Source organism: Bacidia gigantensis, assembly GCF_019456465.1.
Source record: "Bacidia gigantensis strain McMullin 20006 chromosome Unknown contig_249, whole genome shotgun sequence".
NCBI lineage: Eukaryota > Fungi > Ascomycota > Lecanoromycetes > Lecanorales > Ramalinaceae > Bacidia > Bacidia gigantensis.
The window spans coordinates 1,630,491-1,652,911 of NW_025408603.1; the positions used below are offsets into that span (position 1 = coordinate 1,630,491).

Sequence of the window (22,421 nt, forward strand, 5' to 3'; positions counted from 1 at the left end):
ATTGGGCATGCTGCGGGGAATAGAAAAGCCGCTCCGAGCTGCTGCCCGACGCGGCGTCTTTTGTAATTTTTGTTGGCTTTCACGACTTCCAGACCCAGCGCTACTAGAAGCATGTGACCGCCGCCATGGGTTGCAGCTAGTCAAATCATTGCTGTATGCTTTATGGAGCCATCAATGCATCTCCATTTCCCTCCGTCAACAGCAGAGCCGCCGAGTTGTACCGAGAGACTCTGGTCTTTCCTGAATAGCGGTCAACGCAATGATCTCGATCTTGGATCCATCCTAGACGTTCTCAATCATGAACACTGTCCAGTGTGCAAAGTACTGACCTACGTGATCAAACAGTATCAAGGTACAGATCATCCTGTCACCCATTACTCCAATGGCAGGGAGCTTCGATGCGTATTCAAAGGCCTCAGCGAAATGAGCTATAACAGAACATTCACTGGGCTAGAAGTATTGAATGTAGGTATCCGACTCGATCTATCGTCCGAGCCCGAGCTGCATGGCGAGTGGTACTACAGGGAAGGTCTCGACCCAGAGAAAGGATTCGATCCAAACGATGGTTACACTTTTGAGTTTGTCAAATTGCCAGAAGAGCACCCGAATGATAACGCGATGAATGTGAGACGTGAAAGACGCCTCGAAACAGATGACGGGACAGTCGATCCAAGCTTCTTGCGTATATGGATCAACAGTTTCCAAGACATCCATCGATCTTGGTGCTCTATGATGGCGAAGCCTAGAGTCAAACATATAATCCGAGGCTTCAAATTGATCGACATTATAGATATGAGGGTTGTGGATGCTACGACTAACGCCACATATGTCGCTCTGAGCTATGTATGGGGCACATCAACAGAATGGCTAAGGTGCAGCCAAAGTAACGTCGAGACTTTGCAGCAAATGCGCGGACTTTCAAGGCTCTACAGCCAGATTCCTCAGACCATCCGTGATGCTATGACGATATGTAAATATCTTGGCGTTCGGTATCTTTGGGTGGATGCTCTGTGTATCGTCCAAGACGATCTTTGTCAGAAGGCGCAACAAATCGCATCCATGGCATCAATTTACCAAGGAGCAAAGCTAGTTTTGGCAGCAGCTCACGGTCGAGATGCAAACGCTGGTCTCTCGGGGGTGAGCACCCATCGATTCCCTCCTCGACTCAGTCAGAGAGAGGAATGCGTTGATCCGAAATTGCGACTCTCACCTGTGAGCCCAACTCTTTCGGACATTTTGCATAGATCTTGTTGGGGTTCCCGAGGGTGGGTATATCAAGAATTCGCTCTCGCACCTCTGACCCTCATTTTCACATCAGTTCAAATTTTTCTCGCCTGCGACTGTAGTGCCTGTTCTATTGAATTACATGCGCTTGTTGCTCTGGAGAATGATGAACAAGATCAGATGGCTCTGAAGAATGCAATCATTGAACCTTCATATTTCAGTGCGACGCCATATACCGATCATTGTCTCTCCCTCGACTTTGCGGGATACCTTCGTGAGTATACCAAGAGGGCACTGACCTATGCTGAAGATATCTTGTTTGCTTTCTCCGCCATAATGGCAAAACTAGAGCAGAAGTGGAACACGACCTTCGTGTTTGGACATCCACAGAAGTTATTGAGCTCTTCGCTACTTTGGACCCACCAAGGATGGGAAACGGATATTAGTCTAAGGGAATGCCCTGTCCTTGTAACGCAAGGAGAAGCAATGAAGAAAGTCAAACTACCCAGCTGGTCTTGGGCCGGCTGGGTGGGCGCCATTGACCTCGAAGCAATTTTGCACCAACAGAACTCTTCTGGCTACACCTGCGAAGGAGATTATGTGCCTGGGGTCGTAGACGCAGAATGGAAGCTATCTTCCGACAATGTGTCTCTTGGATCAGATGACCTAATTCGAGATACTCTGCTCCAAGCCAACGCATGGACAATATTTCTCGACATCGGGCCACCCGAGACGCAGCAACGACCTGGACGTGACAGGGGAAGTTATCCCATCACATTGATCGGAAGTGATGAGGTCGTTTCTTCTATCTCGATCCCTCCTAGTCCATACTGGCGCAGAAGTCGTGAAAGAGGCACGCATTACGAGTTTGTGGGTATCATGGCAAGGAAAAGGAGCACTTTCTACCGAGGGCTTGACCGGCTGCAGTTCTATTATGGAGAGGATATGATCATCACTGATGATGCTCAAGACATTGTGGATGTCATGCTCATTGCACGACGTCCAGATGGTATAGCATATCGAGTTGCGATTGCTGGCTTACATGAAGATGATTGGAAAGCCGCAAACCCAGTCAGAAAGCACATCATCTTAGCGTAGATCTGGAGCTGGTTCATGACTCGATTGACACAACATTGATAAAGCGACGAGTAATCAGCTGATCACCGATAGCAACGATGATGATCCCAATGAGCCGACGGTTTCTCACGTTGATTTAGGATTTAACGAATTTTGATGATCACAGCCCCTACAAAAGGCTCTTCTCTCTGAATGTCGCATCACGATTGCGTTGACACATCCTCAGCAACGGATTATAATATATGAAGACAGTATATGATTTTAGAAGCAAATCATGACTACGCCCTGCTGCCAGCATTGAGCCCCAGATCTTTTTCACGGCCCTTTTATTTAATACATAATTTAAGTCCACGACCGCAAACAAGACAAGCCTGAACCATGGCACTTCCTGAGTGTATGCGACTTTCGCTATCATATATCGGCCGTGACTATGACGACAAGCTCAATTGTCACTCGCTTTCCTTACGCAGAGGAGAAAAGGTACGAACGTTTAGCGATACTCTGAAGAAACGTATTCTCGCTGCCGATTGCACTTTACGATGTCTTTCCGCGGGCAGCAACCCATGTCGGGAAGGATTCAAATGAATCGCACCCATGGTGCTCTGTAAAAGCGCAGGGCTATTTAAGGAAGAAAAAAGCCTGGTGGCGCAAGGCTCAAACGAGAAGGCTATTAAGCGCATCAACCTCGACCATAGCTGTGGATTCTATCCGTGTCTTGGGTTGATTGCGCAAGACATTTCAATTCACATACCCAGCTAGCACAATATCGACGGTAGAGCTGAGTATAGAATCAATTAGTTGTATAGGATTGGCAGCGCGCCGGCCAACAAGGTCCCCGGCTCGATGGACAGCCGATATTTGACAGCTCAAATAATTAGCTCAAGCGATATAAAAGCCCGCGATTGCCGGATCACACAGCCTGATTCCTAAGTCCCAAGGCCCCATTGAGACTCTGAAAGCGAACTTGGAGCGACAGCCTGACGACTCAGAATTTGTCTGATCCTCCGACATTAACATTTGAATCCACGTGCGCCTAGAACAACCACGCAGAGACACGCGCCTGTTCGACCATCCTGTTCTCCCGGTCCCTGCGTCTCGAACCTCGAAAATCCGAGAGCCCGTATCTTTATATCACTAAGCGCTGTCACCTTCATTCAAGAACCACTCCCGAGCCTCCAACAACAAGCCAGTCCCAAGCACAATGCGTCGAGGATATCAGCTCATCCTCCTTTTCTTGCACCTCTCATTCTTGCACGTAACCAACGCAACGCCCTTGAACGTGACCTTGAAGGATGCCCAACCACCAGGATCAAGCGCCACCCTGGTGGACATGCACGAGGTGGAAAACACACCTGGACTGACAAATCTCCCTCGATGCATCGCCCCAGCTGTCCCAGGTGTCACGACTTGGGAATACACGCTCGGATTCCTTCTCGTGAGTTCCCTTCCCCCCCCTCTTTCACCTTCCCATTTCCGCCTCCCTTCCCTTTCCTCCCCGCAATCATCCACCACCACCCCCACCACCACCACTACCAAAACCACTAACCCACCCCCCTCCCAAAGCTCCGCGGCTTCTCCAAAACATCCAGCCCAACAGACTACTGCTACGACATCTATTTCCACAGCCCTCTCAGCCAGGCAGATTTCCAGATCGGGCATTGTGACGGTCCGACCCCGCGAGAGGTCAAGTGCGTGAGGAATGCTGCGCAGCAGTTCGATGGCTATGTGGGCACGTATGTGAGAAATGGTACCGAGCTGTGGGTGCGTGTTGTGGGGACTGCGGAGGGGGAGAATGTTGATGAGGAGGGGAAGGTGGTGGATTTGGATAAGGACGGGGAGGGGGGTGGGGAGGGTGGGGGAGGGGGGTGGGGCTGCCACGGTGGCACCGGCGGCGAGTTATTAGGATGGTCTGAATAGCTCAAGGAGATGTTGCTCGGGAGGCTCCTGGCGTGGACACAAAATAGCTGAGAATTCGAAGGATTCCTAGAGAGAAGGTCTTTCAAGGTCTTTGTTCTGGCACCCAGTATTGCCTGCCTGGCTTGAATGGCGCCAAACTTGATCGATTACTCACGATCACTGATGATCACTCCGACTTTGTCTATTCCTCTTCTGAATGTACCGCGCCGGCTTAGTTGTAAGTGAGCCTCTGTGCTCCCGCAGCTTTACAACTTCATTCATTGCCAGAGAGCCTGTGGCATGACCAGATGATATTGATGCACATAGTTCCTCCTTCATGCCATTCCTATCGTACCAATGATCCCAGGTATCAGATTCTTCCCCAATATCGTCCTACCTACCAAGCAAGATTGAACCAGCGCAAAGACTGCTATTAGGTCAGGGAGAGGGCCATACCATCCATCGTGTCATCGACAGGCATCTTCCACCATTCCATAATTCTCTAATATGAGAATGCGTCTCGCTGTGCCTACACCTACCCCATTCTGCCATCTATCGCCTCAGACCCGCTTCCTGAACAATCAATAGCATCGACACCGAGAATTATGCTTCGTGCGATCAGTACTAATACCACGCCATCTCCCTCTCCACCGCGCCCCTGTGTTTCCCACTTAAGAAACCACCCTTCCAATCCCCAGACACTCCGCAGCAAGACCATCTAAACCCTTTGGGAAATTCGTCCTCGAATTATTTTTTCATTACATAGTATTTTCGTCTAGCCAATCATCCCATACCCTGCGATACTATCAAGCTAGTGTCATGAGAATCCTCGTCAGCAAACGTGCCCCTTGATCTCACACCCAAATTGTACATACCTCGCGGGTCCTGCGCCTACAATGAACCTGTGTGAAGCTATCGAATCAGCCATTTGCCCATGTCTGATGGCTATGACACTGGTTTCTCACTAACACGTCATGATCCTCGGCTAGAGCTGGCATGGTGCCAATAAGTTGCCGTTATCACATCACTCAGCACTACACCCAAGCGCAAGCTCGACAATCGAAGCCTATCTGGAGAGTACATATCTTCGGTCTCGAGGGGAGTCTCCTGACTCAACAGATTGGGCAAGTCCTCCAACGTCCCTCCATACCCGCGGCAAGCCGTTCATTGCCACTGTTTGTCGCCGAGCCAGACTCTGCTCAAGTGTTATTGGCTATCGCGTCCGAAGACCTTGTGACATCAAAGATTTGAGTGTGATACTCAGCGGTACCTGAGGGGAAGTACACATGTGCCCAAGAGTCCTTCAGTGCTACCTTCCCCGCATGATAGTCCTCGTCTCGATGACGGAAAGAGCGACCATCATATTTTCACGCGATGTTCTTGACACATGCACCGATGACAATACAGGAGTGTCGCTTGAGGGAGACTTCTCGGTCATAAATAACATGCTAAGTGCTGATAGCGCCTGGATCGTTGTGCAACAATACACCGTAAACAGATTCTCTGGTCGCTAAAGCCGTACGATAGCCTGAATCATTGCCTCGGCCTCGAACCGTACCTTCAGACGTCAAGATGGGGTCAATAGAATCTTCTCTCATGCCCCTCATTGACGCTGTCAGGGAGACAGCGAATACAGCCAATCTAGATGAGGCTGCCTCCCACACGAAATTGCTAGACGAGATCAATACCCTACTGTTGGCCGCTGAGAGTCCTTCAGACACGATTTTCCGTATAGGTTATCATGTCTGTCTTCTTCATCTTAATTTATACTCCTGGCAAACCAAGCTGATATAGATGTATAGCACTGGCATGCCGCTGCTATCAGGACAGCTCTCGACGTTGGCTTATTTGATATTCTGGTTGACGTTGGAGACGCAGGAATTGAAAAACGAGAATTATCTCGACGTACTGGCGTTGAAGAGGTTCTTATAGGTAAGAAAACGTTTGGCTGTACCATGTAACGATCTGATGTCGACAATCTAGCAAGGATAGTCAGAGCCCTCGTATCAAGCGGTTTCTGCCAGAGTGGCACAAATGGGACCTTCAAAGCAAATGACAAGACGCAAATAATGACCCAAACACAAGGGACTTCAAGCTTCAAGATCTGGTAATTCCCACCCACTCAACCAACTCAGTGGGAACACGCTAACGCCCCATCGACGTAGGTTTGATCTTTTCATGCCAACAGCAGCAAAAATGCCAGACTACCTTCGCAAACACAACTATCGCAACCCAAGCGATAACCACTCATCCATCTTCGCCGACACATTCGGAAGCGAATTCTGGACCTACCAATCCGCTCACCCCGCGACCGCAGCCACCTTCAACGACTTCATGAAGTCGCGAAGAGAGGGGCGGCCGCATTGGTTCGACGCGTATGCCGTCCAGGAAAGACTGCTCTCCGACTTTCCCGCGGACAGCGACGCAGTCCTCCTCGTGGACGTGGGCGGAAATCGTGGGCATGATTTGCTTAAGTTTAAGGAGGCGTTTAAGGGATATGGGGATGGGGGGTGGGGGCGCTTGATCTTGCAAGATCGGCGAGATGTTATCGTGGCTGTTGTGGATGAGCTTAGGAAGGAGGGGGTCGAGTGTATGGCTCATGACTTCTTTGCGCCGCAGCCTGTTAGAGGTAATTCCTTGTCTTCCCCTTACCTCCGTCGCCCATCGCATGACTATCCACTAACACCCCACCCCCCCAGGCGCACGCGCCTACCACCTCCGCGCCATCCTGCACGACTGGCCCGACGCCCAGTGCCGGACGATCCTCACCCACATCGCCGCCGCCATGAAACCCGGCCCCCCCGCTATTCAAAGCTCCTGATCAGCGAGTTCATCCTACCGGATGAGAATGTAGCCGCGTTCCCGGCCGCCCTGGATCTGCAGATGATGGCGCTGCATGCGGGCATGGAGAGATCGGAGCGCCAGTGGAGGACGTTGCTGGAGGAGGTGGGGTTGAGGGTTGTTGGAGTTTGGGGGAAAGGAGGGGGAGGGGGAGGGGGAGGGGGAGGGGAGGGCGTTGTTGAGGCGGTGCTTGCTTGATTGCTGGGGAAGGTGTGTAAGGGAGGAGGGGGGGAGGGGAGGGGAGGGATAGGGGAACTTAGTTTGCTGCTTATGCCTGCGGTAGCGAGTCGATGGGGATTACACTATGGTCGGTGGCTTTATGGTGAGGGAGGTAGAAGTAACCTTATGATCTGTGGTTTATCAGGTCAGCTTTTATAGGTTACCCTCTTCCGAGTAGTTTGCACCGTAAAAATTCATACCACAACATCAATTCTCCGACTCCCTTGGAACCAATTCCTACCAAGCATGAGAACCTCACTGCCGTGACCACAACTCTGACCACCCCGCCCCCGTCATCGACTGAAAGAACGACAGTAAATTCATTGGATTAGGACCTCCTTCCTAGCTGTGACACATTCTTGCGGACTTATCCGTTCAAGCTCTTCCATGCGCGATCAAAGGTTTCTCGAGCCTAATCACCGATAAAAGTTGGGATCAGTCTGCATCTGTAATTAACACCCACAACCTCGTCTTGCGCGGTAGGCGTATTCGTTCGATCAGCTGACGTGGGCCTGGCAACTTGCTTGTCGTTTTCTTGAAGGGGGCTCACTCGAGCTCCGGGGAGTTAGACAGAGGTAGGATCATGTCAGTCTCTGAGCCGCATCGTAGTATTATCGAGGGTTTAGAGCCATGATTACGGTATGTTCGCCCAGAGCAACGGCCAACGTGCGAGTCCTATGTCAGTTTCGCGTCAGCTGTGATGTTGCTGATTGTGGAGAAAAGTCGTTGATTGTCCCAGGAGAGGTGCAACTCAATTTGAGAGAGGCTCAAACAGCGGTGTACATATTAGATGATCACCACAACTCGCCAAACTACTATCATTGCGTGTCGGGCTTACGGCCAGACATGTTTCCTAATCAGTCTTGTCCACGACTGATTAAAAGATCCGAGGTTCTATGCACATCGACAGGAGTAGCTTTATTTGTCTGCGATTCACAGTCTCCTCGATTTAGATTACCGCAACGGGGTCGTTGTACTCGCTCTGCGCAATTGGACACAACGTTCTTCTCCTCAGGACATGCACGCAATCCTTCCACTGACCGTCGACGGTCAATGCGACACAGAGCATTGGGATCTCGTTAAGAATGTTTGGAGAAAGATTACTCAGCTTCGAACACAAGGGCTTGTGAAGATTGACGGCGAAAGCCTCGACATTGCCACGGTCGTTGCTGTGTCTCGGTGAGATTTGACGATGTCTGAATAGAACTACTTTCGTTTTACTGACTTCTGCCATAGATACGGCGTACATAGTGAATTAGAGCAGAGTACAAGATGCCATGTCAGAGTGCAGCAGAGTGTCGATGTGCTCAAAAGCCACCTGGCCGACAAAAAAGTCATATATGGTATGATACCATCGTCTAATCGAGCTGGGTCATTTCTGATGGATTTTAGGTGTAACTACCGGCTTTGGCGGTAGCGCTGACACTCGGACACAAGCAAAAGAAGACCTGCAGTCAGCACTACTCCAACATCTACACATTGGCGTGCTGACAAAGCTTGACCAAGGCGAATCAGATCATGATGATGAAGGCGTCACGTCGCATGCAATGGATCCGTCTTGGGTCAAGGGAACGATCCTCGTCAGATGCAATTCGGTTATTCGTGGCCATTCTGCAGTATCTTGGAAAGTCATTGAAACAGTGAACTCTCTGATCAGACACCAAATAACACCAGTCGTGCCCCTTCGAGGTAGCGTTTCGGCGTCTGGGGATTTGTCACCACTGTCCTATATAGCGGGAACAGTAACTGGAAATCCAGAAATCAAAGTTCAGGTCAGACGTGGAGGCCGACCCACCATTGTCTCCTCGAACGACGCTTTGCAGACAGCAGGGATCGAGCCAGTGACACTAGGCCCCAGAGAGGGGTTAGGACTTCTGAATGGTACTGCAACATCAGCAGCAGTAGGCAGTCTTGCCTTGTTCGATGCCCATAACCTGACCATGCTGTCCCAAGCACTCACTGCTATGGCAGTTGAAGCCTTGCTTGGGAGCTACGGAAGCTTTCATCTATTCATCGCGCGTATCCGACCCCATCAAGGACAGATAGAAGTCGCAAGCAACATCCGGTTTCTACTTCAAGGCTCCCAACTTGCGCGTGGCTTGAACCAGGATGACTCCCGCAGTGAAGGTCTCTTCCAAGATCGCTACCCCTTGCGCACAGCCTCCCAATGGATCGGCCCCCAACTCGAGGACCTTCTCCTATCCCAAAAACAAGTGCAAACAGAACTAAACTCCACAACCGACAACCCTCTGATCGACGTCAACAACAAGCACATCCACCACAGTGGCAACTTCCAAGCCACCTCAATCACCTCCGCCATGGAAAAAGCACGCCTAAGCCTCCAAATGATCGGTAAGCTCCTCTTCGCTCAATGCTCTGAGATCATCAACCCAATGCTCAGCAACGGGCTGCCACCAAACCTATCCGCAGACGAGCCCAGCCTCTCTTTCACCTGCAAGGGTATCGATACGAGCATGGCGTCATATATGTCGGAGCTCGCGTTCCTCGCGAATCCGGTCAGCAGCCATGTGCAGAGTGCGGAAATGCATAATCAAGCCGTCAATTCGCTGGCGCTTGTCTCGGCGCGGTATACACTGCAGTCGGCGGAGATCGTCATGTTGATGGCGGCGGCTCATCTGTACGTGCTGTGTCAGGCGTTGGATTTGAGGGCTAGGATTGTGAAGTTCTTCTTAAGGCTGGAACCGGAGATGGAGAGGTTGAGTGCCAGTGTCTGGAATGAGGATCTGGATGCTGCTGAGAAGATGGAACTGGATGGGAAAGTGTGGCAGCGCCTCGTCGACGGGTGGTCGAAAGAGACGAGATTGGACTCCTATCGTCGTGCCGTTATCGTAGCTGACTCGTGTGTGTCTGTCGTAACGATACATTTTATATCGTCGAGAACGCAGCTTCCGCAGAACTTCGGCGAGGCATTAGCGCGGTGGAGAAGTGAAGCAAGTACCACCGTCTCGGACGTGTACACTGAGAATCGCCAAGCTTTCTTCCATGAGCAGGACACACTGCAATTGCTGGGCACAGGCTCGTCGACGGTGTACAAGTTCATACGCCATGAATTAGGCGTGCCGTTCAATCAGGGCTTGATTGAGCATCCAAGTCCCGACTCTATGAGCCTCGGCGGTAGGGAGAAGAAGAATATTGGATCGTGGATTAGCAGCATTCATGATTCGCTGCGGGATGGACGATTGTATCAGGCTGTCCTCGATATCAGGAGGAATGACGTCATTGGAGAGACTGTGCCTGTGGCGATGAAGTCGGTGAATGGAGTTGATGATAAGGATCCAGGAAGGCGTCAGACTTCTGTGATAAGTGACGCTGAATGCAGAGGACTCGTTGGGTCCGTTGGCAAGTGTGAAGAGCTATGAGAGCGCTAGATAATTCTGTTCAGTAGATAGATAACACTAGAATCTGGCGGGTTGAGATGCCGCTACGTGACATGTGAGTTGCTTGCTCGTCATGGTCAATAGGGCATCAGAATAGTATTCGCAGCAGCATTGGTGGATTTGATGATGTGACAAATTTTAGACCGAGGGTTGGTGTGTTTGAACGTGGCCACGCCAAATCCACAAGGGCAAACCCGGGGGCTAGCTGGCCTGAGGAAAACTAGCTTATAGGGGGCTTTCCAGGGGCCATACCCCTAATACCAGCGCTAGAATTTTATTTGGCATGGCCACGTTCAAACACACCTTATAGATGAGTTAATGCCAAGGCGCTAAGACGAGCGCGGGACCGAAGTTTGACCGATTGCTCATATGAGACGCCACATTCCAACGCGCCGAACATCAATGTGCATAATTAGACGATGTCTTGGAATGTTCACATATTGCATTCAGTGAGGTGCTTCGAGGCTAATGGAATGGCTGCCAGGTACGTCAGAAAAAGAAAATTGACGAATTCTTTCCGATGAAGGAGCTTCTTGTGCATTCACCGAGTCATTTGGCGTCCTCAGTTTCCACGTTCCATCAGCTCGCTTGATGAGCTTCAAGTTGATCTTCGAACCTAGTTCATTATCCAGCCCTACAGCCTCACTGGTTATCGGCTCGAGCATCGACGTCAGTTGCTGGTTGCTGCTTTTCCAGGCGGGAATGCCGTGGCGCCGGCTCGACATAATCACCGCCAACAAGAGGGCAAATGCAAGCACGACTGAAGCGACAGGGAGACTGAGCCAGTAAAAGTTCACGGCGATGTATATCTCGGTCTTCGTCGTTGTTCCACGTGAAACCTGCGAGGGGTTCATTGACGTAGTTCGCAGACTGATAGATGTTAGCGAGCCGCGCTTGGCCTGAGAATATAATCTGCGGGTTCTATTCACGCGTTCGTCATTTGTATCGCAACTCTCCCTAAAAGCTTCTCCACCTTTTCCAAGCCCTCCCATATCTTCATCTGATCAACTCCGTACAACGCGGACTCTATGGCCCTGAAAGCGTCACTCGAAGCTCGTGGATGGTCCTTGTGGGTGGACATGGTTGAATCAGTTTGAAGCCCCCCGTCCCAGCTGCCGTAAAACACTTCACGCGCCAGGTAATTGGTGATACTTTGCCTGCTCTTGCCATCCATCCCAACTTTCATGCGTTGAAACTCGTCAGAATAGGTGGCATACACATCGTGGCGGACATTCCCTTCAGATTCTACCACTTGGCTCTCGACTTGCCAAGGCAGATTTCTAGTGATGTCAAGGACCTTTGTCTTCGTTTGGCCATTGACAATGGTCGTATTGAAAGTATACACACACAAGGACAATGTACCCTTGAACGCGTATTGAAACACGTTGCCTTGATTCCGTGGCTCCGATGATGGATAGAAAACATAGAATTCTCCCAGCACGTCGTTCGCTGGAAACTCAAAGACATCAGTATAAGCATGCGCTCGATGATCGGGATAATGACTCGTCTGTGTTTCTTGAGAAAGCTCCAAAAGGGATGTGTTGTATTGGAATGCACTCATCAGGATTGTCATCCCGCTCGCCGATACGTTGGAGTTCTCGAGCCTGAAAGCGGGATGCTGCTGAATCTCCAGCACTGAAGAACTGCATTTAGAATGGCGAGTGTTATTAGTCCCGCATTGCTTGAGGATATGTTGTGTCCAATCCTCAATTGAGTGGCATACACCAAGCGACGAGTAAGGGGTGAAACTACAATTTGAGATAGTGTAAGACGCCTCAACGGCGCTATGATCGGCTTCTTCTTCAGATAAGCCCTGCATAATGGCGTCTTTCATTTCTGGTGGAACTGTATCGAATTCAAAATTCCAAACATTGCCGTTTTGATTGACTTGTCGAACAACGTCTGTAAAATGCGATGAGTTATATTCAGTGACGATTGGAATGGAAGCAGCAAAAGGCCCCTCTTTTGTCGAAACCTGCCGGGGCTCCAGTGTGACAGACTGCTGAGTGAAAGGCCCGATAAAGACGATCAAAATGCCGTTGATTGTTGCGAGGTAAAGCAAGGACCTTATTGGAGTTAGTCAAAATGCTTCGTCGATTGTGGTGGAACAACCATTCAGGGTGTTTCCATATTAACACGAGTCCATAGAAAGGTTGACGACTTGCTTCGTCAAAGTCATCTATGTCTCCCAAAGATTTGACCTTTCGGAACCATAACCATTTCAGCTGAGAGATTGCCGACACTACAGGTATCAAGAGAAAAGTTTGCGCGAGCTGCGAGATGAAATTGATCAGGGTATTCAAAGTGATGAGCGCATGCCATCGCGTCAGAGGCTTGTCCTTGTAGATGAACAGGATGATGACGATTGATATTACGGAGGCTGCTGCAAAGCACCAGGCCACTATCTCTCCTATCCAAGACTCTTTCAAGAGACGATTCAACCGCGAGATCTTTGTGGTCCGATGGACAGCCCAGCCAGATGACGGTTCCACTCTGGCATCCAGATTCTTTGTGCCCTCATCAAGCTTCTCTGCTGACGAGGAATATTTTGTTAATGATGAATGTGACTTGGGAGCCTCAGCCAAGGATGATGGAGCATCCACAGATGCGATTTCCGCCATGAAGAAAAGTAACGACTTCCATATTCAGCAGCGAGCAGAGAGTTAATTTCTTAAGCAATGCGAGATAAAAAGCAACATACAGCCTGACGCGCAAGAGCCTGAATCAAGCATTGCGCAAGGCCAAAGCGCTGCATGAGATGTCTGGGTCTTGACAAGGTATCTAGCTGCCCACGATGTGTGTCAAGGCAGACTTCGAATAAGAATGCAATTATTACATCGGTATGGTGAGATCGTAACTGGCGAGCTTTTAAAAAGAGAAGAGTATGAACATGGACGGTATACCTTGACTGGCGATTAATCGCCAGCCCTTCAATGAAGTCATCCAAATCTTGTCATTCATCATTATTGTGATCAAAATTGCAAAGTATCGCGACTTTCCTAGATCCTCACGAGGCAAATCTTGTTGCTGGCCGTTTTAGCATGGCTCTGCCCAGGGACTGAAACAATGTCCCTCCCGTGCCAGATGTTTCGCTTCGAACGGCACATATAAGGGTATGTCCTCCTTTCCTCTAGGCTCGCGGCGCTCGCATGGCCTTTGACGTTTCCATAACCTTAGTGTGAAGTTCCATCCTCATTGTAGCAACCTCCGCGAAATTACTGACTCAAGATGGTCATGCCAAGAAGCTCTGGGTAGATGATCTAAGGTCGGACTTTATTTTCATGGGCGCGGATGTCCTGGTGCGCTGTGCCTCTCGGTAAATTGACGATGGTCAGCCTAAGTAAGCACTATGCTAGTTCGCGGCGCAGTAGCCAGGAAGAACCCCACATCACGAATCCTTCCAATTTCGCTCCGGGTTTTCTAGGCCTGTGCTTGGAAAGTAGTGATCGTGAGTAGGATTGAGGTGAGATCGCGCCGTAAAGCATCTCTCAGCTGGGAACCCTATATGGCTCTTGAAGGCACACATTAACAATGATGTCCTGGTTGTAATACAAGAGTACCCTCTCTCTTGAATCCAGCAAGGGCAGCAAGCTACTGTAAGGTCCCAGCGGTCCGGAGGCTGGGTCGAAACAGATTTAGAACAAGACTCATGTGCAGGTACGCTGGGGTGCCTTAAGGCGTGAAGACTTATCCAGGAACGTCGATAGCCTGAAGAACTTGGCAAGCTTCTAGTGCTGTTAAAGTCCACGCTACATCCTTCGTCTGTTTCAGCACTGATGCCCTAGCCACTGACTGGCAGAAATCACAGCGCTTAGCGTGCTCAATGCCGACTTATCCTTGGCCGAGAGCGGGTGAAGTCGTGATTTAGTCACGATATCCACTGCGCCACCCGTAATCTTGAAGCTCACTCATGCCTAGATCGTATCTCGCTCCCCTTTGATGTGCCTTAGTGCCAATCCCGTTCGATATACTAATCATGGCGGCGTGCCCATCACTGTTGTTTCAATCTTGCGAGACTTGCGAGACCAACGTTTGGTATGAAGCCCAAAGCTGACCGTGGCTTCAGGCGGGGGCTCAACCTGTATCATTATCTATGCCTTCTCCTCGTCGCCTCAGCTCAGGCTCAAGATTGTCCAACTTTACCATGTACGGCTTCGATTGCCGTATATGGTACAGCTCCTCCATCGAATCCTACACCTGCAGCTGATCCGCCGAAGAAAGAGCCTGATCCAGAACCTTCACCAAAGCAGGATCCAGCACCAGCTCAGCAACAGCAGCAGCAGCAACAGCAACAGCAGCAGGCGGCCCCACCTGTGCAACAACCTGCTGCCGTACAGGTTCAGCAGAAATTTGTAAAACCCAACGTCGCATCTTCATCAAGTTCATCTTCATCGAGCTCATCTTCATCGAGTTCAACTTCTTCTTCATCATCATCTTCATCTTTATCACCATTTACATTCCCTTCGTCTCAAAAGCCGTCTTCTGGTACTACGACATCATTACCCTTGCCATCATATATAACATCCTCTTCGATCTCGGGGACAATAACCTCAGCGCCTTCTTTGAGCGCAACCAGTAATACTAATAGTCTGAATAGCTCTAGCAGTTCATCCGGTTGCGGGCAGTGCTCTGTCCTTGCAGAAAAGGTGTCCGTATACTTTTTCCGTACCGAGTCAGTGAAGACCGCTTGCGGGCGAGGATTGAATGAACAGGACGCAAAGCCGACTGGGGCTCCAGCAGCCGGCAACTCGTATGCGCGGAATGCGACGACGTCACTTGCCTCTGCGCAGGTTGCTGGAGGCGGAGGATCGCAGGTTCTAGATGGCTTTACGTTCACCTACCCTTCAACCTACATATCGGTGGTGGGAGGTCTCTCGGTTTCTGATTCATGTGGAGTGAAAGGCGGCCAATATACCAACCCGAAACCATTCGCTGTGCAGGCCATCACCACAGCCTCTTACGCTTCATGGCCCTCGACTTGTCGCTCACAGGGAGGTTATGTAAATGTGGTCATCGACACCTTGAAGCAAGCAGATATCGCATGCCCAACTTGGGGTGTTTCTGATCCCTTTTACACCGTGTGCGATGGTCATCGCTACCTCACCGCCACATACGGCGCTCCGTACAATCCCGTCATTCTCGTTCCCAATGAGATCTTGGGTCTAGACCCAGCATGGGGCGCTTGTAAGAATGCGCCTCGTGATGGTCCTTTTGTGATGCCCTGTGGGGTGTATGATCCACCACGGGCACTTCAGACAAGCGAAAACATGGCTCCAGCTGGAGACCCTGGGAGTGCAGGGATGGCATCTCCTGTGGCTCCAGTGGTAGGTCCACAGCAAACGGCGGATCCGCAGGTGAAGCAGTCGACAAATGGGCAGGGAATGGTCGCACCGGACGCAGAAGCTCAGACCGAAGATCCTAAGAAGGCCAATGCAGGCGATGGCAACAATGATCCAAAAGCGCAAACCCCTGCACAATCATCTCAACCTGCTCAAGAGGATCCGAAGACCCAGGCGCAGGACCAAAAAGCAGCAGATCCTCAAAATCAAGCTGCCCCTCAAGCCCAGGATGGGAAAAACGCCCAATCGCAGAACCAGGCTTCAAATGATCCGTCTCAGAAGGACCCTGGGGCTCAAACACCAGCAGGTCAACAAGCACCGAAACAAGATGCAAATGCTCAGCAGCCAGCTAATCAAGGTGCAAACACCAATGCATCCCCAGACCCGAACAACCAGAAGCAAACCAACGCAGATCCCAACTCGGCCGCGAAAGCAGACCCGAATAACCAGAAACAAACCAACGCGGATCCAAACTCGGCCGCGAAAGCAGATCCAAAACCAAACACTGGCGGGTCAAGTCAGCAAAACCCACAAGCACCACCAGTCGTACCGATCGCCCAGACAACAGTCGCACTCCAACCCCAAGCGCAACCCCAACCAACACCCGGAGTCGGCCAGGTCGTGAATGCAGCATTTGGCGCATCAGGACCACCAAATGCAGCAGGAGGTCAACCAGCAGCAGGAAGTCAACCAGCAGGAGGTCAGCCAGCAGGAGGTCAGCCAGCAGGAGGTCAACCAGCAGCAGGAGCCGGATCATCTCCCGCAGGCAACGCAGGAAATGTCGCAAGTGGAGGCCAGCAACCCGCCGCAGCCGCAGCCGGACAAGTCCCAGGCGCAGGGACTGGGACAGGTCAAAACGCCGCCCCAGCTCCAGGCTCGAACGCGGCGCCAGCTGGCCAGGTAAACACTCCCCCCAACGCAGCAGCGCCACAGAACCCAGCAGTGCCAGCGGGTCAAGCCAACGCACCACCAGCAGCAGCAGCAGCGGCGCAACCCTTCACACCCCACGCAGTCGAAATCCAGGGACAGACGGTGCAAGCTATCAACCCCTCCGCCGCAGTCGTGGCGGGGCAGACGCTCTCAGCAGGTGCACCAGCCTTCACCTCGAATGGCCAATTCATCTCCGTGGCGAGCGGGGGGAGTGTTGTAGCTGGCACGTTGGGACCTGCGCCGGCTACTTTGAGTGTGGCGGGGGCGGTGTACACCGCGAACCCATCCTCTGCGTTCGTGATCGCGGGACAGACGCTCACGCCTGGTGGCACGGTGAACGTGCAGGGCACACCCATCGTATTACCAAGTGGCGGAAAGTCGGTCGTGGTTGGGGGGAGCACGCAAGCTCTCCAAACCCCTGCGCCGACTTCTGCTGTGGAGAATGGGGCGGTGGGGTCAGGGCCCGCTGTCCTTACGTTCGCGGGCCAGATGTACACCGCCTCACCAGCTACCAGCGCGGGCGGGGCCGGGGCAGGCGACATCGTCATCGGCTCTCAAACCCTCACGCCCGGCGGCGCAGCGATCACCGTGTCCGGCACTGCCATCTCCGTCGACGCGGCGGGCAAGACCGCTGTCGTAGGGAGTAGTACGCAGCTTCTCTCCCATCCGAGCATCACACCGCCTCCATCCTTGACGATCGCAGGCCAGGTTTTCACAGCAAACGCCGCTTCCGCGTTCGTGGTTGCTGGGCAGACATTGGCGCCTGGCGGCGTGGTGACGGTGTCCGGCACGACGGTGTCGTTGGGAGCGGATGGGAAGACTGCGGTTGTGAATGGGGTGGCGACGGCGCTTGTGCCGATCAACGGGGTTGTGGGGAGTGCGATCGTTACGTTGGGAGATGGGGAGGTGGTTACGGCGCTGCCGACGGGGTTTGTGGTTGCTGGATCGACGGTGCTTCCTGGGGGGCTGCCGTTACTGTGGATGGTGATGTTTTGAGTTTGGGAGGGAATGGGGTTGTTAGTGTCAATGGGACTGCTAGTGTGACGATGACGGCGGGTGCGACGGGGACTGGGGGTGGTAATACGTCAGGAACTACTGCGCAGGTGTTTGTGGGCGCTGGGATGTCGAGTATGGTGATGCCGTGGCAAATGGCTGGGGTGGTGATGGTAATGATTTGGACGATTATGGCGTGTGTATAGTGAAGGGCTAAAGTTGCTAACGGTCTTGTAAAAGTCATAGACGGCTCATGATTGTCCTGGCAAGGCTGGGTGTATATTGTAAAGATATGAAATATGATAATACTGGATCAGATGATCGCCTGAAGCCTAGCATTTTTTTCATTATAATCACTGCTCGATAACTTAGATCATCCATAGAAATGGTTATGCCCCTGAACATATTCGTCGTCTTTGAAGCTCATATAGAATAGGTTTTATAACAGTGACAAGAGATTGATTTAGTAGGAAGCTGTCTAGGAACAGGATAGTAAGGTAGAAGCAGAGCCGGGTGCCAAGCCAGGTAGGGCTGGACTAGGCCTAATTCGGTGATCTTATCTCTTAGCTTATGCAGGAGGCCATGCTATCATTCTTCAATGGATAGCTTGAACACGCACTAATTCCTCTACATTGCCTATGGATTGATCTTCCAAGCATTTCTCGCTGTTGTGGTCAGTATTCGGCGCTGCTATTTGATTCTACAGCATGATCCCACCTTGATGGCTGCCCCTGCGAAAATTAGCGAAGGGGCCAGACACCTCGGTGGATCTTTTCAAATGAGTCTCGAGAATCCATCCAAGAATCACTACGAAATGAAAAGCAGATCTTCGGCATAAGCATCAGTTGATCTGATCAAGTTCTCTTAAGCGACCGCTGCCTTGATAATGGCTCGTACGTTTTGGCTTGGACTGGCTTTCAGATTCAGAGCGTAACGACTTGAAAGATATGGATGTGGGTTTTGTACGTGTATTTTCTAAGAAAAGGGCTTAGAAAATGGCCACAACTATAGCCGATCCAGGGTATCGGCTATGCAAGAACAACTCTACCGATTGGATGACGTAGCCGACAAAGCTGGAGCTAGACAGCGAGGAGGGGCTGACAGCGACCTCATCTGCCTTAAGTCCTCTATCTTCAAACCCTTCCAGCCCTTGTTCGTTTATGCCGTGAATCCGCCATATAAGCTCTGAGTCGGCTGCAGTGATACCAACAAGCTGTTTGCCATGCCTGTTCCGTATGGGTTCGGGGTCGGAGATTTCATCGCTTTAGGCGAGTTGGCCTGGAAAGTATATAAAGCCTGCAAAGCAGCCCCGGAGAGCTTCCGAAAAATGGCGCAAGAAGTTGCCTCGCTTCACGTCGTAGTGAAGGAAGCGGAGAGGATCCTCTTCTCCCGTCCGCTGACGCCTGAACGCACCGAGAGTATCAAGACGGTGACGGATGGATGCGTGGCGATACTCAATGACCTGCAAAGTCTGGTTGATAAGTATGAGAGTCTTGGTACTGAGGACAAAGGGAAGCGTGATCGGTTGGGGTTTGCTCAGAGGGACGTTGCGGAGTATCGTGCGCGGCTGACGTCGAATGTAACGATGATCAATGTGCTTATTAGGTATACTTTGTTCTCCAGACTATGCTTAAGGTTACTGACTTTGCTCAGCACATCTGAGATGAAGGTCGAGCAAAATCTCAACAAGCTTATCACCGACACGGATCCCAATACGAGGGAAGGATCGATCATGTCAACTCAAACAGTCGACAGCTTGACCCCGGCTGAAAGACTGGCATGGCGTGAGATTCGTAAAGATCTAGAAGGGGCCGGTATTAGTCTCGCAGCTTTTGAGGCCAATCGGGACTTCATTGTCAACTGGATCGCAGATGCGGTTGAAACAGACGATAAAGCTATAGGTGTGAATCTGCAAGCAGAGTCTCCCTCAAATGAGTTTTTGACAAGCCAAACCCAAATCTCGGAGGCAGCCAAAACAGAAGTCACCAGCATCCCCAAGAAACATCGGAAACTCCCTAATGGCCTGCTTAAACTGTACCAGTTCCTCTCCTTGAAGAATAGAAGAGCTTTAGTTGCAGCGTCTCGGGGCGATTATGACCAAATGTTCCGCATCATTGAGCCCGTGGCCACGTCCGACCAAAGCCTCTTGAACGAGCTCCTATTCTCAGCTGTATCCCGTGAGGGTCAGAATAAATTATCGGTTGTAGAACGTCTATTGGAAGATGGAGCTAATGTAAATGCGCAGAAATATATGCAAATCATGGGCGAGTCTACATTCGCAACTCCGTTGGTATATGCCCTCGAACAAGGGCAGGAAAAATTGGTGAAGTTGCTGGTTTCTCATGGGGCAGATCCGATGTATCAGCCCATTGTCAACCCAAACATAACTCCCTACTATCTCGCCATTAACTACGCTACCGCCGATACCTTTGCTTTCTTGCTCCATAATGGACTAAACGTAGATGGTAATACCGGATCATATTTCACATCACCTTTACACGATCTCATGTATTCGGAAACCCCAGACTTCCCAGCTATAGCTACTTTGCTTGTTGATGTTGGAACGGATATTGATATATCTGTTTTTGACGGTCGTACACCTCTGATGGAAGCCCTTTCATCGAATATGATTCGTGTGGCTCAGGTGCTGATAGATAAGGGGGCGAACCTCCTGATAGACCTTACAGGTAACGGTAAGGCTTTTCTCCGGAATGTAATTGAAGCAGCCGTCCGTGCACAAGCCCCAGAATGCCTGTCGCTACTGATGACCAATGGGGTACGTGATGGTTGGTTACGAGCACTTGACGAAAGGTCCGAAATCCTTGGGTGTGTATTTCTTAAGGATAGAACTTCTTTGCCGCGGAGGCATGACAACCGTGGTGAGCTACGAGATGGCTATAATGTCCTAATGAAACGATGCTTAGAGGATAGAAAGACATTGTCTAAGTGAAGAGAGCGCCTGATAGAGAATTCGTCATGAAATTTAGCCTGTGAGAGTGACTTCTTTGAGGTTTGGCCTATCTATAAAGGGACTTAAAGCTCGCCTCTTCATGTTTCCGGTGGTTGCAATAACACTCAGAAAGGGATGACTGTCTACTTGAGTTGAATGTTTGTTCATGTTGTAGCTGCCGCATTGATTTAAACTCGATAATCTTGTAAGAAACATACCACAATCAGACTTCTTCTCCAAACAAGTATTCTTACTTTGTGAAAGCACCAGAAGCTGAGGCGTTTTTAAACCTACTCGACCGATCGCCTGATATAGTCGCTGCTTGTATAGCGTATGTTGAGATTTCTGGTAGCTCCCAAGTACCCCTTTATGATTCGTAAAAAGTCGGTCGCAGCGGGAAAGGTCAGATATGAAATCAAAGTACCGACAGGGAAAGGCCTAAAAAAGATACCTTTATCGGTCTCCAGATGAACCTCCGGTGCCACAGCGATAAAATTATCCCCTTACTTCGGTGACCGTAGTAGTAGAAAGGACTTCCATAACAAAGTGCAAAAGAGGAAGAAGCGCGAAGTCATTTTGATCGTTCTCTTAGTCGACAAATACAGTAATACTTTTGCGACAGCCTTGTCATAGTACCTTGGAGACATCACAGGTGATACTAGGATTAGTCATAACTTGGGCGACGCCAAGAGGCCGCCCCAGAACGTCAACAACGATCTGACTGACTCGAGAGATAGGTAGTTAGTTCAGTGCATTGCTGATATCTACTGAATCGAGCCTTAGAGAAGCACTTGGATTGTATGAGCCAATAAAGCCCGTGGCGCCTGTCAAGAGGATCATTGATTTACAAAAACCATGATTGAACGCGCTATCGGTCGAGCCAGGGATATGAGAAAGGAGTGCTTTTGCATCCAGTGCATAAGCGTTCAAAGAGCCATGTTCAGGATCTGAAGCCTACACTGCATCAAAATGCAGGCTAATCGGGTCTTGTACCGGTCTATCTCGGCAAAAGGGGCTCTTAGCATCCCTGCAAGGAATGTCACATTCAGTGGTTCTTTGAAGACCTTTCCATTTGGCACGAAGATGGAAGAGAAGCTATTGTGCAAATACAGAATGACCGCCTTCGTCGGTTAAGTTGGAGTTTGGCACGAATGTTTTCGGTGACCGACGCAATAACGCAGCCGCCCAGATTCTTGCTAATTGAGCCTTAGTATCATGACATTCTTAAATATTACACCTTGTTGAACATTTCTTGACTCAATGCAAAGAAGAAATCTCTGATTTGTGATCCCTAGCAGGATTTCCCAACGTCCATACCTCCTGAGGTGTATACCGTGGATCATGAGTAATAAAGCCATGGATCAGATGGCATTCGTGCTAGCATACAATGTCTGATCAAAGCGTCTGTGTCCGGGATCAACCCCCATTGGAAAAAAGATGACATCATTTTTCCAACCTACGATCACAGAAGGAAATGAGTATTGCCTCTACATAGAGTGTGGTCAAATATACTATATTTCTTCCGACGCCCTAATGACTTGCAATGTCAGTAGC

General features: G+C 50.5%; 5 protein-coding genes across 5 annotated transcripts; 4 read left to right on the plus strand and 1 right to left on the minus strand.

Annotated features, from left to right (window-relative positions):
* Positions 1–423: 423 nt before the first annotated feature.
* On the plus strand, positions 424–2,458 carry KY384_006714 (uncharacterized protein; the record flags this gene model as incomplete). Its single annotated transcript, XM_044815207.1, has 2 exons — positions 424–2,318; positions 2,374–2,458. 2 exons carry the CDS (start codon positions 424–426, stop codon positions 2,456–2,458), a joined length of 1,980 nt encoding a protein of 659 aa, XP_044668307.1.
* A 6,346-nt stretch (positions 2,459–8,804) lies between these two features.
* On the plus strand, positions 8,805–10,637 carry KY384_006715 (uncharacterized protein; the record flags this gene model as incomplete). Its single annotated transcript, XM_044815208.1, has 1 exon — positions 8,805–10,637. One exon carries the CDS (start codon positions 8,805–8,807, stop codon positions 10,635–10,637), a length of 1,833 nt encoding a protein of 610 aa, XP_044668308.1.
* Positions 10,638–11,297: 660 nt separating this feature from the next.
* KY384_006716 (uncharacterized protein) lies at positions 11,298–12,489 on the minus strand (the record flags this gene model as incomplete). The annotated part of the gene is made up of 2 exons (XM_044815209.1): positions 11,298–11,415; positions 11,681–12,489. 2 exons carry the CDS (start codon positions 12,487–12,489, stop codon positions 11,298–11,300), a joined length of 927 nt encoding a protein of 308 aa, XP_044668309.1.
* Positions 12,490–14,692: 2,203 nt separating this feature from the next.
* Positions 14,693–17,920, plus strand: KY384_006717 (uncharacterized protein; the record flags this gene model as incomplete). Its single annotated transcript, XM_044815210.1, has 3 exons — positions 14,693–15,007; positions 15,037–15,230; positions 15,262–17,920. 3 exons carry the CDS (start codon positions 14,693–14,695, stop codon positions 17,918–17,920), a joined length of 3,168 nt encoding a protein of 1,055 aa, XP_044668310.1.
* A 1,324-nt stretch (positions 17,921–19,244) lies between these two features.
* On the plus strand, positions 19,245–20,826 carry KY384_006718 (uncharacterized protein; the record flags this gene model as incomplete). Its single annotated transcript, XM_044815211.1, has 2 exons — positions 19,245–20,610; positions 20,729–20,826. 2 exons carry the CDS (start codon positions 19,245–19,247, stop codon positions 20,824–20,826), a joined length of 1,464 nt encoding a protein of 487 aa, XP_044668311.1.
* Positions 20,827–22,421: the final 1,595 nt, after the last annotated feature.